This window comes from Sphaeroforma arctica (assembly GCF_001186125.1).
Source record: "Sphaeroforma arctica JP610 unplaced genomic scaffold supercont1.419, whole genome shotgun sequence".
Lineage (NCBI taxonomy): Eukaryota > Ichthyosporea > Ichthyophonida > Sphaeroforma > Sphaeroforma arctica.
In genome coordinates this window covers 1-13,775 of record NW_014040139.1, presented here as the reverse complement: position 1 = coordinate 13,775, position 13,775 = coordinate 1, and the positions used below count along the sequence as shown (strand labels likewise).

Below are 13,775 nucleotides of genomic sequence, written 5' to 3'. Positions count from 1 at the left end.
ATATTTTACGCAAGTTATTTAGTGTATCGTTAAATCGTTCACATACGCTTGCTTGCCAGCTTTTCGTTGACGCATACTAGACTCGCCCATACTCGCTAAGTGTCTATATGTGTGTTATATTTGTGATTAATTCTACACGCAAGCGCAAAGTAAGTACACATACAATTTGCATTAATAGCGGCGGAGGTATGAATTTAAATACCTAAATACAGTTATTTGTATAGCAAAAGTACTATATTTGTGATGATGAAGTGTACCTAATTTTTCGCTCAGTACTGTTTCGACCAATGAAACCTCGTTGTTGCGATATTCTTTGTCAATCAAAACTCGTTTTTGTGATATTTCTTCGATTACGGTTTGCGGTTGAGCTGTTGCCGGTTGTGGGATGAGTCATCATCGATTGCCTCTTTGTGTTCGCCGAATCCCCTGTGACCTGCCCGCTGTCGACCTTGCCCTGGACGTCCTGCTGACGAGAGTTTTTGATATACCGGTGGAAAAACTAGGTGTATTTACAGAGAGTACAACCTTTAGATTTCTAGGCCCAATAATGGCCCCGGTTCATATATTTATTCCACGACTGAGCGAATTTTACCGCTAGCCACAGACCCACAGTCACTGGACACTACTGACTACAGCCATAAAACCTTTTTGCTATATTTTCTACAAAAAAAATACTATTTAGTTCCCACCATGTATGACTTCTGAAATACACTCGGAGTCGGAGGTGATATACATAATTATATACGTGTAAACACACGTTAAACAAACGCAACGTATACACCAAAATACATAGGGTACGTACATACAACATACAATATACAATATACAATATACAATATACAATATACAATATACAATATACAATATACAACATTCAACAAACATCGCACACCATGCGGGATTCACGATCTCGGTCCCGGTCTTACCGGTCACGCTCGCCACGGTCACGTTCACCTATGCGTCGGTCACGATATTCCGGCGCGCACAGACGTAGTTTTTCGAAATCAAGATCACGCTCGTTTTCTCCCAATGGAAGAGGGGGCCGTATTATGTCGCGTAGTAGGTCAAGGTCACGTGGCGGGCCAAATAGGTCCAGAAGTAGGTCTAGAAGTCGGTCTAGGATTAGCAGGAGTCGATCCTATTCCAGAAGCCGCAGTAGAAGCAGATCGCCCGGGAGATCTAATAGGAAGAAAGTGAAAGAGGACCCTTACCCGTTGTATAGAGTTAGTGTGGTCAAGGCCCTGCATTTACAGTCGGACTATCGAGATCAGCGACATGCGGTAAGAATAATGCCATGTTCAAGTTTCATTTCGCGCATATACTGATAATAAGCGTTATATTTACAGTTGCGAGTATGCCAATCAGTGTGTCAAACAATACAAATATATATGACCGCGTGTACCAGTATGTAATGCTCTGTATGCGTCGCTATACACACACACACACATATATATATATATATATATATATGTATATATTTACATTTGTATGTATATGTAAATGTATATGTATGTATGTCCATATACACACATACACAATAATAAGCACACACATACACAATAATAAGCACACACACACACATATATATATATATATATATATTTATGTATACATATACATATATATAGATATATATATATATATATATATATATACGCATATATATATATGTCTGTAAATATATATATATATATATATCCATAAATATATATATTTATACATGTCTTAATGTATAGTTACTCTACATTTTATTATATGTAGACTACGCGCACACACATGTATATATATATATATATATAGACGTATGCTTGTATTTCAGTATGCTTGTTTTTTAGTATGTTTTTACCTTATGTGCGTATTAGCGCCTTCAGTTTGTTGTGTGTATACTTACGTACAAATGCGTGTATGTGTTTCTGTGTTTTTTATTGTAGTGATCTATGTGTGTCTGTATATAGGTCTGTGTGTTTTGATTGTCGTTCGTAAGTGTTTATCGTTTTGTAGACGCAGTGTTGAGTTTATAAGTATTTACGTGTGTTCTTATTCATGTAATTATGCCTTCACTCTTCCATTTGTACTTTCTCACAATATCTCGGTATGTGAAGGTAGCAGATTCACATCCTTACTTGGAAGTTAGTTCCTGAATAGCTAAACAATCTCGTGTCCCCGCCTTATCAAATCAATATCATAGGGGTCCTCGAAAGAGCTAGAACAGAAGCTTCTTGAGGCGTGCACACTCTACGTGGGTAACTTGTCGTTCTATACAACGGAGGAGCAGGTATACGAGTTGTTCTCGAAGGTGGGCGAAGTCAAGCGCATCATTATGGGCTTAGATAGGTTCAAGAAGACGCCGTGTGGATTTTGCTTTATCGAGTATGTATGTGTGAACATGCATCCACGTGGTTTGGATTTGGGTGTATGTATTTGAGTTTTGCTCCTCCTCTCATATTGTTTCCGCTGAATTGAGTGTATTTATTCAAGCTTTGTACCGCCCATAGTGTTTGGCCTACTCGAGTATGTGTGAGTTAATATGCATGCACATCATTAGTGATTTGATGTAAATATAAGTTCTGTGCCCGCCTGTAGTGTATTCGAGAGTGAGTCCCAAGTTTGCAGCTCTGCTTGCGTTGAACCAGATTCAATTCTAGCTGGATATCTTGTATGTAGACCGTTCCAAGCACTGATAGGCACCCGGGTGAAGGCAGCTATCACGGCCCTATACACGAGCTGAGGGCTGCTCAAATGTATTTCCCCAGTTTCTGCCTTTTTTCTTGTCATTAATGTCTTCTGCACTGATATGTGGGATTAGCCTCATCATTTTAAAACTTTGTTCCTCATTCTGCATTGCTGCCGCTGTATGCGTTTACTTTGTGGCGTAGTCTTTAATACATAATAGGTATGACGACATGACTGTAGCCGAACGGAGTAGTAGTTGCCTTCGTATTCCTGTGCATTGTTATTTACTATCGCGTTGCTCTGGTGGATCTAGATATATCCCTGGGGTGCAATTAGATGCATGAAGACTGCAAATGAGGCTAGCTTGCTTGCGAAACCCTCGAATATAGGATTTTCTATTCATTTAAATCACCTATTCGAACGAATTTGCCACCTTGATGGACTAATTCTCTCGAATTTCCGCACTGAACAGATACTACACGAGAGAGGATGCAGCAGATTGTATCAAATTCATATCCGGAACAAAATTAGACGATCGAATTATTAGGTATGTGATATGTGCACTGTGCGTGAGACGAGGCCAGGCAGGGTGTGGTGTAATTAGGTACCAAGGCAAGAGAAAGCTTGTGAAATTCGGTGCATTTGCTTTCATCGTCATACACAACTACATATACTCGAGTCGGCAGATGTGAGTTTTGCAGTTGCGATCCCTTCCCGTATCGCCATGTGTTTTATTTTAAGAAACGTGTTCTCATTGGTCCGCCACGTTCTATTTTTAGATGTGATTGGGATGCTGGGTTTGTGGAAGGTAGGCAGTACGGACGAGGTAAATCAGGCGGGCAGGTGAGAGACGACTACAGAGACGACTTCGACAGTGGCCGCGGTGGTTACGGCGGCGGTGGTCAACCGCAGGCCAGGGAGGTAGGTAGCAAGAGTTGATGAATGTGTATACATAGGTAGATGAACGTGCACGTGCGTGTTCATGCAACATACGTACAGATATAAATTTATATAAGTTTAGTGAAAATGTATCTATATCTTTAGGGCGGAGGGGTAGGTTTTGGATCTCCCCCGCCTATAAATTTGTATCTTCCCAGTGCAGTTACTGATTTACACTTAAATGAGTACGGTTACTGATTTACACATATATATTCGTGCAATCACTGCTTCACACACATATGAACACAATTACTGGTATATGGTACTACCTGTATGTGCTGGTATCAGTAATAGGATAGGTATTCTGCTAGGAATATGACAATTTCGCGACCACTTATTCTTTTCGGCGGGCTATCCATGCATGTGTGTTCTTAGAGACGTTCGTTGCTGTATTACATATACTTGGGAAAGGGCTTCGAATCCATTGTAAAATACCACATCTCAGTACGCACAATGCCACAGACGTTCGCTGAACATCCCTCATGTCTCATATTAAACCATTACACACACCTGTCACATACCTAACCAATATCGAACCAATATCATATACTTTATCACAGTACGCACAATACCATGGAGGATCACAGAACATTCTCAACGCTGGGCCCGGTGGAGGTCTTGCAGGGGGTACACGTGCAGGCTCAAAATCAAACACAGACAGGAAACGTGCTAGAGGAGAGAGTGAGAGCGGAAACGGCAAACGTGCTCGTAGACGTAGTGGCAGTGATAGCGGCCGCGGTGAGGATGATGATGATGACGGAGAGCTTGTTGGGGTATGTGCTAGTGTACAAAGTTGGTTGTTGTGTCGTATTATTATGTGTCAGTGTGTCAGTAGTACTGTGTTGGTGTATCTATATCGTCTCTGTGTCAGTGTATCTGATTCGTATTATGTGTCATTGTATCTGTTTCATATTTTGTGTCAGTGTATCTGTTTCGTATTTTGTGTCAGTGTATCTGTTTCGTATTATGTGTCAGTGTATCTTCTGTATGTGTATCTGCTTGTGTATCTTGTCGGGGAACTGTCTACTGGGATGACTCGTTTCACGGAACAAATTAGTATGTGCAAATATGTGTATAAAGCGCCTTTATTTTTACTTGAAACTGTACCAAGTTTATTCAACGGATTTGTGTGCAATTTTTTTTGTTTTACGAAAGACTCCATTCAGACGAACACGCGGAAGTATCCATGCTCCAGCCCCACGCGTATTCGTTGCCTGCTTAATCCTGCCTGTTTTCTATGCTTCCCGTTTCCAACACACGCAATAATATTGGTACAGGCCGAAGCAGGTGACGCATCGACTGCGGAGGGTACTGCAGCTAATGAAGATAAAGAACATGAAGCCAATGAAATGGAAGATAGTGTTGATAGGGCAGATGCTGACGATGAAGTGCCAGCCGAGTCTGCACTCGAAGATATCGTCGATGAAGATTTAGATGGTGATGGCGCTGAGGGGATGGAGGACGCCGATGACGCTTAAGCAAACCTTGGGATTTCCTCAGTAGGCATACACTGAATATGTAGCTAGGCCGTTTACTACAGTACATACGCCACTCCGGTGCCATACATAGTGTTGCCCGCGTGTGCAAGCTTCGGTCATCCGGTGATACCAGTTGCGACTGTGGGCCGATGCCAACCATTTGGTCGCGAATTAAATACTTCGAGGGGCAATGTGAAGTGATTACTTAATAAGCAATTTGATCTGAGTTGTCTGTGACGATCCTGGTGATGCTATGTTGATAATTCGCTTGATAATGCCGGTGAATTGGTATGGCGGGGCGGGGGATTCACAACTGTCGAGGGCTGTCGATGATCAAGATAAGCCGATAGTATGCCTCAATCAAAGGTAGGAAGGAAGTGAGGTATGCTCGGAAAGCATCTCAAAAATGGGAAACACACAATGGATACTTTGGCACCTGTACGCTTAGTTGTTAATTATTCAATTTGCTGCAAGCCGTGTATGATTACGCTGCTCACGACTATCCCAAAATCATACAGGAATTTTTATTTCAATAAAGGTATGCAAAGATATATAAAAGATCGCGATACTGAACGTAAAACTTATATACCAAGCTAATACTAAACTAAATTATATCATCTGAACATCACGCATCGCCAGCGCAGTCACCATCGAGTTACCGACACGTCTCATCGCCACGCGTGACCTTCAACATCACCATTACCAACTAACCCAATAAGCAATTATTGACGAGTATATCAACTGGCAACTACACAATTCAGTTTGTTGAGTGGTGTTGGTCATTGAATTCATGTGTTAAAATTTATAATTGTGCTATTCCAATTACGGATCACAATGTGGTAGTATTTGAACCATTGTTCGGAAGCGAACCACAAATTACCTTTGCAACTTGGGTTAATTCTCGGTATGCTTGTCATTTTAGCTCTGATGTTGAATGTGATATTGTATTGAAATAGCAAATATTTGTCTATCCTGCCAAGGTTGGTCTGAAAATAACCCTAGCATCAAATTAGTCGGTTTAAAAGTTTAGTATTAAATTGAACTTTTAAATCGACTGTGGTATACTGTGGAGTAAGTACAAAGTCAAATGCGCATTATCCAAGTAATGATTGTTTTGTTATATTCTCTATTTTACAAGCATGGTTACGTTCAGCGGGAGGCCAGGTCTACCTTGCTGAGTGTTTCACAGAAACACTGAGCGGGGCAAATTCCTTTTCTCACCGATGCACTTTCGGGCAATATCCACACGATGGTTGCGTAAGTGTGTATTACAGGCGTACGTATCCATATATCTTGTGTGAATGTGTGAATGTATACCATTCAGGTATGCATGAGAATGCATGCCGCTACAAGGTGAGCCCACAGGGTCCATACTAGTAGTAGCAAGTGCACCGCCACACCATCCTTATATCCTCGTTCTTATTATGTATCCCCGTTCTCCTTATTTTCTCCTTATTATATATGATGGGTATGAACTAACACCGGTAGTTCACGTTCCAATGGTAACAGTTCAAGCCTGGGCGACGCCGGGAGCGTAGTTCTCGTTGTAGAAGACATTTGTAGGGTTCTGCAGGTGAAAAGAATACAAACCTTGTCAGTGATATGTGGCATGTGTTTATCGTTGATAATCAATAGGGAGACAATAACTATCGAATGTGTTTATCGAATGATTTCCCAGTCCACACACAACACCAAACACAACATAACCCAATAGCAGTGAACCATTTTGCGCTTGCGCCAGATACTACATACCTCGAACATGGGGTTGTGCTGGTTCTGCAGGTCGTTAAACATGTCTCCGCTGTTGGCAGTCGCTTGAGCGGCACCTGCACTGTTTGTGAAGTACATGACAGCTCCTGCGGCTGCGAGAAGCACCGCAGCACCGGCCGAAGCCAAGCCAGCAATAAGGGCTGTATTGTCGTCGCCAGTAGCTTCACATGGGCACAGGCACGCTTCCTTGAGCGCAGGGCATTGCGGTTCACCAACTGCGCGAGGGAGAGGAGAAAGAAGCACACAAGTAATGAGCTAGTGCGTACGTGGCTGCATATATGAAAGTGATATAGTATTTGGTTGTTTGGTGCGTGTGCCTGTGCATATGCCGGTGTGCAAGTATCAAAAAACATCCGTAGTAGAATACATATCCATACCGATATCAACGACACCACGTTCGCGAGCGTAGTTGATAGGGGCCAGGCCATCTTCGGTACACTCCTGGGTGCCCAGGTCGCTGCATTTGGTCGAGCACTGGACTCCAGCCCTCAATGTGTTGCGCTGAGCTTCCGCTTGCTCGCGTTCCTCAACAGTCAAATCTGGGCTCGACAGCAGCTCATCGAGCTCGGCTAGGGTTTCCTGGGCATTAGCTGGAGGCTGCTCTGTCACAGTGGTGCTTGACTCGGCACCTACGGTGAAGGTGACGGATGTATCATCTGCGCGCGAGCATGCGATCACCAGAGTAGAACTCTCCGAGTCACTGGCTTTGACTTGGTCGCACGCACTAACCTCCGCCAACTCACTCCATGTGCCTACAGTGCATTCGCAGCACATGCGTGTCTGTCTGCTCTCAGGGAATGGCTGTAGACCACCCTCCGACTGGCGTCGTCGGCCTCCCAAAGCCTCGGGGTCGTAGCAGGCAAATCGCTCGCTCTCTTGCCCGCACTCGCACTCGGACCAGGCAGTCCAGTCACCCATGCGCAGGTCACATGAACCGCCAGTCTCGACCAATTCCTCTTCAACGTTATCAGGGATAGCACAGTCATTATTGCCTCCTTGGTCAAAGGTACGTCTCTTGACCAGACGTCCAGGTTCGCCGCAAGTAGCTGCCTCGCAAGTCTCTACCCATGGAGAGTAGGCACAGCAGTCAGCGGTGGCACATGCAGGTCCAGGGACAGTCTCTTCGGCTCGGTTGTCCTCGCCAATTGCGATGTATTTGGCTAGGGCACCCTCAGGCATTTTGCACTCGTCAATGTTGGTGTAGGTACGCTGGCGGCTGGTAGTGCCTGTGTTGCCACAGTCAAGCTCGTCCGCTGAGCACACCCAATTGGACCATTCACTGGGCACACAGTCGCATGTCGGGGCGGTACACTCGCCGTGGGTCTGCGTGAACTCGATCTCTGCGTTGATGTTGTCACCGTTGATGCATCCCTCAACCGACGTGTCGATTTTGCGCGTAGACGTGAGCGTGCCCTTGTTTGGGTTGCTGGTAATTCCGCATTCCGTGGCGCTGCATTCTGGCTCAGAGTACTCGGTCAGCTTGCAGCAGGGAGCAGCGCTACAGCTACCGTACTTCTCGTTGTACTCGGCCACTTCATCCATGTTTTCCACCTCTCTGTAGGTAGATACATGGTCCTCAATACAATCCTCATCATCCGGATTCGCTAGGCGAGTCTGATACCACACACCCACACTGCCGCAGGTAGTCTCTTCGGTGCTGCACACAGGGTCAGACCACTCACCCGCCGTGCAGTTGCAGGGCGTGAAGCAGGTCTCAAGGGAAACCTCGACAAACACTGGGGGAACTCCGTGGTACTCCTCGTACAAGGTATCGTTTGCCAGGCAGCTCGTGTTCTTCTCATAGCCTGTGGTGCGAGTCAAGCTGCCAGTCAGGCCGCACTCGACCACGCTGCACTCGAATTCGCCTTCGAATGGCATTATATCGCACGGGCATAGCTCGGCACTGCATGCATCGGTAGTGATCTGCTCGAGCTTCTCCTTGCGTCTGAGCTCCATCTCTGCACCAGGCACAGTCTCGTCCTCCAAGTAGGGGCAGCTTCCGGGGTACTTGACCTCGCGGTATTTGATATATACACCGATAGCACCACAGCCGTCCTCATCCTTGTTGACACTGCACACCCCTTCGTCGAACTCGGTGTACGTGCACTCGCAGGGATCGTTGAGGCAGATGCTGCCCTGGCGTGTGAGCTGAACATTGTGAGGGGCGAAGCAGTTGTTCTCGCGGATCAACTCGCGGGCGTCGGTGTATGTGCCTTCTGTGCCGCATGCGGTTGTGCTACACTCTGTGCCGTTGGTGAACTCAATCATCTGACAGGGCACCGGAGGCTCCGGTGGAGTGGGTGCCTCGGGATCGCTGCAGCCGAAGGCATCGAAGTTATCGAATGCCAGGCCTACAGAGGTGGGTCTGCCTTCAGGAAACTGTCCGATGAATGCGATGGTGATGTCACTCACTGCACATGGTACGTCTCCCTCGCACTGGGGCCAAGCCTCATCCGTTGCCGCGTTAAACTTCCACTCCCAGTTGGCGGAGTCGTATGAGACAATCTCGCGACCGCCTCTGACTTTCATGCGCAGTGGGTTGCCTACTGCATCCTTTGCCGTTGCGTGGTATGAGCGTAGTGCGTTACTGTTGCCTCGGGGTGAGTCAATGGTCTTGAGCGCGACGTATTCACCGTCCTTGTAACCCCAGGCTGTAATGCGCCATTGTTCCTGGCGGGTGCTCGACTTGGACGAGTCCCACGAACTGCCATCGATGTCGTAGATGTGTCCGGAGGCAGCAAGTGTGTAGGTGTTGTATGATATGAGGAGTGTGGGTACGAAACCAACCTGCGTGTCCCAAGTTTTACTGCCCAGGTCGTATGTGCGCAAGAACCAGTTGTCCAGCGGTACAGACGCATCTACAACCGCATCGCGGCCTTTGGATGCACTGCCAACGAAGCCAGAACGTCCGTCATTGCCTTGCAGAGCCGAAGCCTCGAACTGAGGCTGGCTGACTGCGCCACCTGGCGCTATCACATCGCATGCACCGCTATCAATACCTGCTTTATCGGAGACATCACAGTCGGTTGTGATGGAGCGGAAGCTGATGTATTTGTCCTGCAAATATCGGTCAATCGCCACCGGTGAGTTGTCCTTGATGGCGTCTTCGAAGTCGATGGGCAAGTGGCAGCAGGTGCTGGCCTGACATGTACCCTCTTCAGTGATGGGAGCGGGGGGAATACAGTAGTTCGTTATGGGAAGTGAAACTTTGGTGCGGGTCTTGATACCAAGCGAACCACAAGTTTCAAACTCACATTCGGACCATTCTCCGAACTCGCCGTGACCGCATGGGGGACAAGGCTCCCAGTTGCCGCACTTGCGGCTTTGCAACTCCTCAGCCGCTTCATTGTCAGCCAAGTTCTTGGTTCGTGTGCTGCGCTGATAGCCTTCTTGCCCACAGCGCTCGAGATCCTGTACATCGCATGAGTCCCACTTACTCCACTCACTCCATTCCTCGGGCTCGGGCATTTCAAGCTCGTGCTCAAGACAAGCAAATGCAGCAAAATTGTCAAAAGCCAAAGCCACGGATGAGGGCCTGTCAGCTGGGTATACACCGGTGTATCTGATCTCAATGTAGTTGACTGCACACTTTGTGCTACCACAATTCGGCCACTCTGGGAACATAACAGCATTGTTGGCGTTGATGGCCCAGTACCAGTTGGTAGAATCGTACGACACTTGACCTGACTTATCTATTCTTAGAGAGTTGCCCATGGCGTCTACTCTGGTGGAATGTTGGCTTCTGATTGTTTCAACGGTTCCACGTGGTGAAACTACGCGACCAAGCTCTCTCATATCTGAATCGTATGCGATCATAGTCCATTCTTCAAGTCGAGCGGAATCGTGGCCCTCAGCATACCCATTACCGTCAATGTCATATATCTCACCGCTAGCCGATGTTGTACCATCACCCGTGTAGCTAATAAATAGACTAGGGACGTAACCAAACACATTATTGAGGGCATCACTACCTAGTGCATATGTTCTCAAGAAATACTTGTCCATGGATTCGGCACTATCCACAAGTGAATCATGAGAACCTTTTGCGTTTCCCCAAAAGCCGCTTTGACCGTCTCCTTTTTGACTGCCACTTCGCTCAAATTGTGGGCGGAGGGTTTCACCATCAAGCGTGAGACTTCCGTGCTCGTGATCTGTGATTCGAAATGTGATTCCAATCTCATCTCCGTACGAGCTCGGTATCTTTTTGTTATCAGCATTACTGCAATCGAGGGTATCCTCGGCATTCTCGAAATTAATTATTCTGCTCACACAGTTTGAGTCGCCCGCGGCAACACCACCAAGACCACCAGCACCTGTTGATGTTTGAAAATATCATTTATTATGATTGAACTCGAGCTGAGGTGTTCTATATGATCGAATCAGAGCCAGGGTGCATCAATGTCTAGTTGGTTTGGGAATATAACTATTACGAGCACTGTTCACTGATCCTAGAACGGGGTTTATTGTGTTTTTTATGCGATTTTCATTCTTAAAACCACATTGTAGACATCAGCGGAGATGCGCACTATAACCGCCGCTTTGATTTGATAATTCGATGTCGCAACAAGTCAATCTATTCCTAAATCGAAACATCAGCTCTCCAGTACTTTCAAACTTGATACATCCACATCAATGCAAATACCGGTAGAGATGTTCACACACGTATGATCAATATTATAAATGGCTTGGGGCTTATGAATGCGTGCCGCAGACGATATTTGATTCACCGAGCAAGCTCTTATTGACACCAAGAAAAATACATGGGCCAAGTGTGCAAGTATCGCATATATACTCGTATTGATCACCGAAACAGAACATTAATAACTTACGAGTTGTGGGTAGAAGGGCTGTGGATACAAGAACGAGTGCCACAGCGGCTGATGATTTTAGGTAAATGAGCATCTTGCTCACGTTCAGTACACAGTACTGGAATCTATTCCTTACTATTACGATATCTAGACTCAAGTAAAATAGGTTTGCATGTGTCCGGGTTGTTTGGTATATAAAAAACTACAAACGACGTGATAACTGCTTTTATAGGAGATAAATTGTGTGCTAGCCATAGAGGTTCCAAGTGGTTGTAATATGATGGGCAAGTCAAAATGCACTATTTCCACCTCGCATGTTTATAATCTGGAAGTGGGATAAAATCTCAGATCACTCTAGTCATGCTGTAAAACTGAAGAGAAGGGGTGAGTGATCGATCAATTGTAGTATAAAGTGGTATATACGCTAGAAAGAGGCTAAGTTTTATTATGTTGAGTATATCGTCAGGTAAAACAGGTGGTTGCCCCCCTTTGAAGATTTTCACATCGTCACTCACTTAGTTCCAGCTCGCTCAATCATGGCTGGCTCATAAACAGTATTTGACACGCCAACAATGGTATAAATGTTGTAAAATAAGATTATATGGGTGTGCGCGAATCTGGTCAACCTATCAAATGTCATTTCTACAATACATAAAGGTTTCATTGGGTAAAATGAATTATGATTCATACCGATTTCAGATAAAAAATCATAAAACTATTAATAAAAACAGACTGATGTCAACGATAAGAACCTGGTATATTCATTGGACAAGCTTCCCGTGTTTCATCCTGACCCTCTAGAAAAGAAAAAAATAGGGCTGACAGACAAGTCCGCGGGACGTTTAATTCAATGTTTTTATGTAGATCGCGTGTGTTTGTAACTATGTTTTAACTATCATACATACGTATGTAAATAAATATTGGACGGTTGACCGGTGGGCGGTGAGTCGTTGACTTTTGACCCTCCCTCAGAGTCTCAGATTCACTCGCTTTTGAAATAAAGACAGCAGTGGCTGTATAATTTAGTAGGCTATGTATAAAATGGCAATGTCACTTTCGGAGTCGGCACTCGGCAATCGGCAGTTCTGACTTCCACTAGTTAATGATTTTTTGGTTTAGAAATAGAAACACTATACAAAAAATATTGATCTCTAAAAGTCCGGGAAGACCGGCAGTCTGAATTCTGAAAGAGATATTTATTTATTTTTGCATTTACAATTGTACAATGTACATTGTACAAATAAAATATTTACTGTTCTTTCCTGTCGTGCTTGGATTATGTGTAAATTCGACAGTGGTGACAGTGTGACACTCGTTAGTCGTGAGTTCGTGACTCGTGAGTTCGTGACTCGTGAGTTCGTGACTCCCCGTGTGTCAGTGATCAACATAACTATCGATATGCCAATTGATTTACGTATGTATGTAAATACATACATAGCCTTGTTTGATTTCAATAGGCTATGGTAAATACATATTTATTTACCTCTGTGTATTGATTTTAGAAGGCTATGGTAAATATTTACATAATTTTTTACCTCTGTTTATTCCACAAAGGTAAAGATACTAATGCAGAGGCGTAAAATCTCCCGCCAAAACCTTTTTTTTATCGTGTGAATAACGTTTTTCCGCACACTCTTACAAACTTGCTTACCCTAATATCATAAACAGTGATCCTCAATAGTCGAGAACAGTACTCCTCAGTAATGGAGACAACTAAGCTGAAATTTCTCCCACGGCTGTTCATCACTGATTCATCAGTGGTTCGTATCAACCGAGTATTGACAAAATATTGCAGCGAAATATTGAAGTTAAAAAGAGTTACTGGGATTGTAGCAAAGATGCATTAATATAGTAACGGCGAACGCACCAGGGCTCGGTAGGATTACTTGTTCTTTAAATGCTAGCATCGCTTAATTCTACTGTATAATATAACAGGAAGAAAGGAACAATGATGGTTATAGAAAAAAATGTCTGTATATGTACAAATATGTAAGTTTAAAGACACGAATGATAGCTAAAAAGTACGGATATACTTCTTCACAACTTATTCATCCACTGACGTACAAATCTCAAACTACATAAAACCCCATATATATAAACATACATA

The 13,775-nt window shown here is 44.6% G+C and overlaps 3 protein-coding genes across 3 annotated transcripts in view; 1 reads left to right on the top strand and 2 right to left on the bottom strand.

Moving 5' to 3' along the window:
• Positions 1 to 160, bottom strand: part of SARC_06068 (hypothetical protein) — a 7,702-nt gene extending 7,542 nt beyond the window's left edge. The window contains exon 1 of the mRNA XM_014300039.1: positions 47 to 160. Within this exon, the coding sequence (XP_014155514.1) occupies positions 47 to 90 (44 nt within the window). The 5' untranslated portion in view covers positions 91 to 160. The remainder of the gene's footprint in view (positions 1 to 46) is intronic.
• Positions 161 to 840: 680 nt separating this feature from the next.
• Positions 841 to 5,638, top strand: SARC_06067 (hypothetical protein). Its single transcript, XM_014300038.1, has 6 exons — positions 841 to 1,280; positions 2,189 to 2,370; positions 3,146 to 3,220; positions 3,453 to 3,594; positions 4,173 to 4,385; positions 4,890 to 5,638. Exons 1-6 carry the CDS (start codon positions 894 to 896, stop codon positions 5,088 to 5,090), a joined length of 1,200 nt encoding a protein of 399 aa, XP_014155513.1. The 5' UTR covers positions 841 to 893; the 3' UTR covers positions 5,091 to 5,638.
• Positions 5,639 to 6,149: 511 nt separating this feature from the next.
• On the bottom strand, positions 6,150 to 11,845 carry SARC_06066 (hypothetical protein). Its single transcript, XM_014300037.1, has 4 exons — positions 11,690 to 11,845; positions 7,238 to 11,173; positions 6,843 to 7,075; positions 6,150 to 6,657 (listed from the first exon to the last, which is right to left on the bottom strand). Exons 1-4 carry the CDS (start codon positions 11,760 to 11,762, stop codon positions 6,601 to 6,603), a joined length of 4,299 nt encoding a protein of 1,432 aa, XP_014155512.1. The 5' UTR covers positions 11,763 to 11,845; the 3' UTR covers positions 6,150 to 6,600.
• Between the last annotated feature and the right edge of the window lie 1,930 nt (positions 11,846 to 13,775).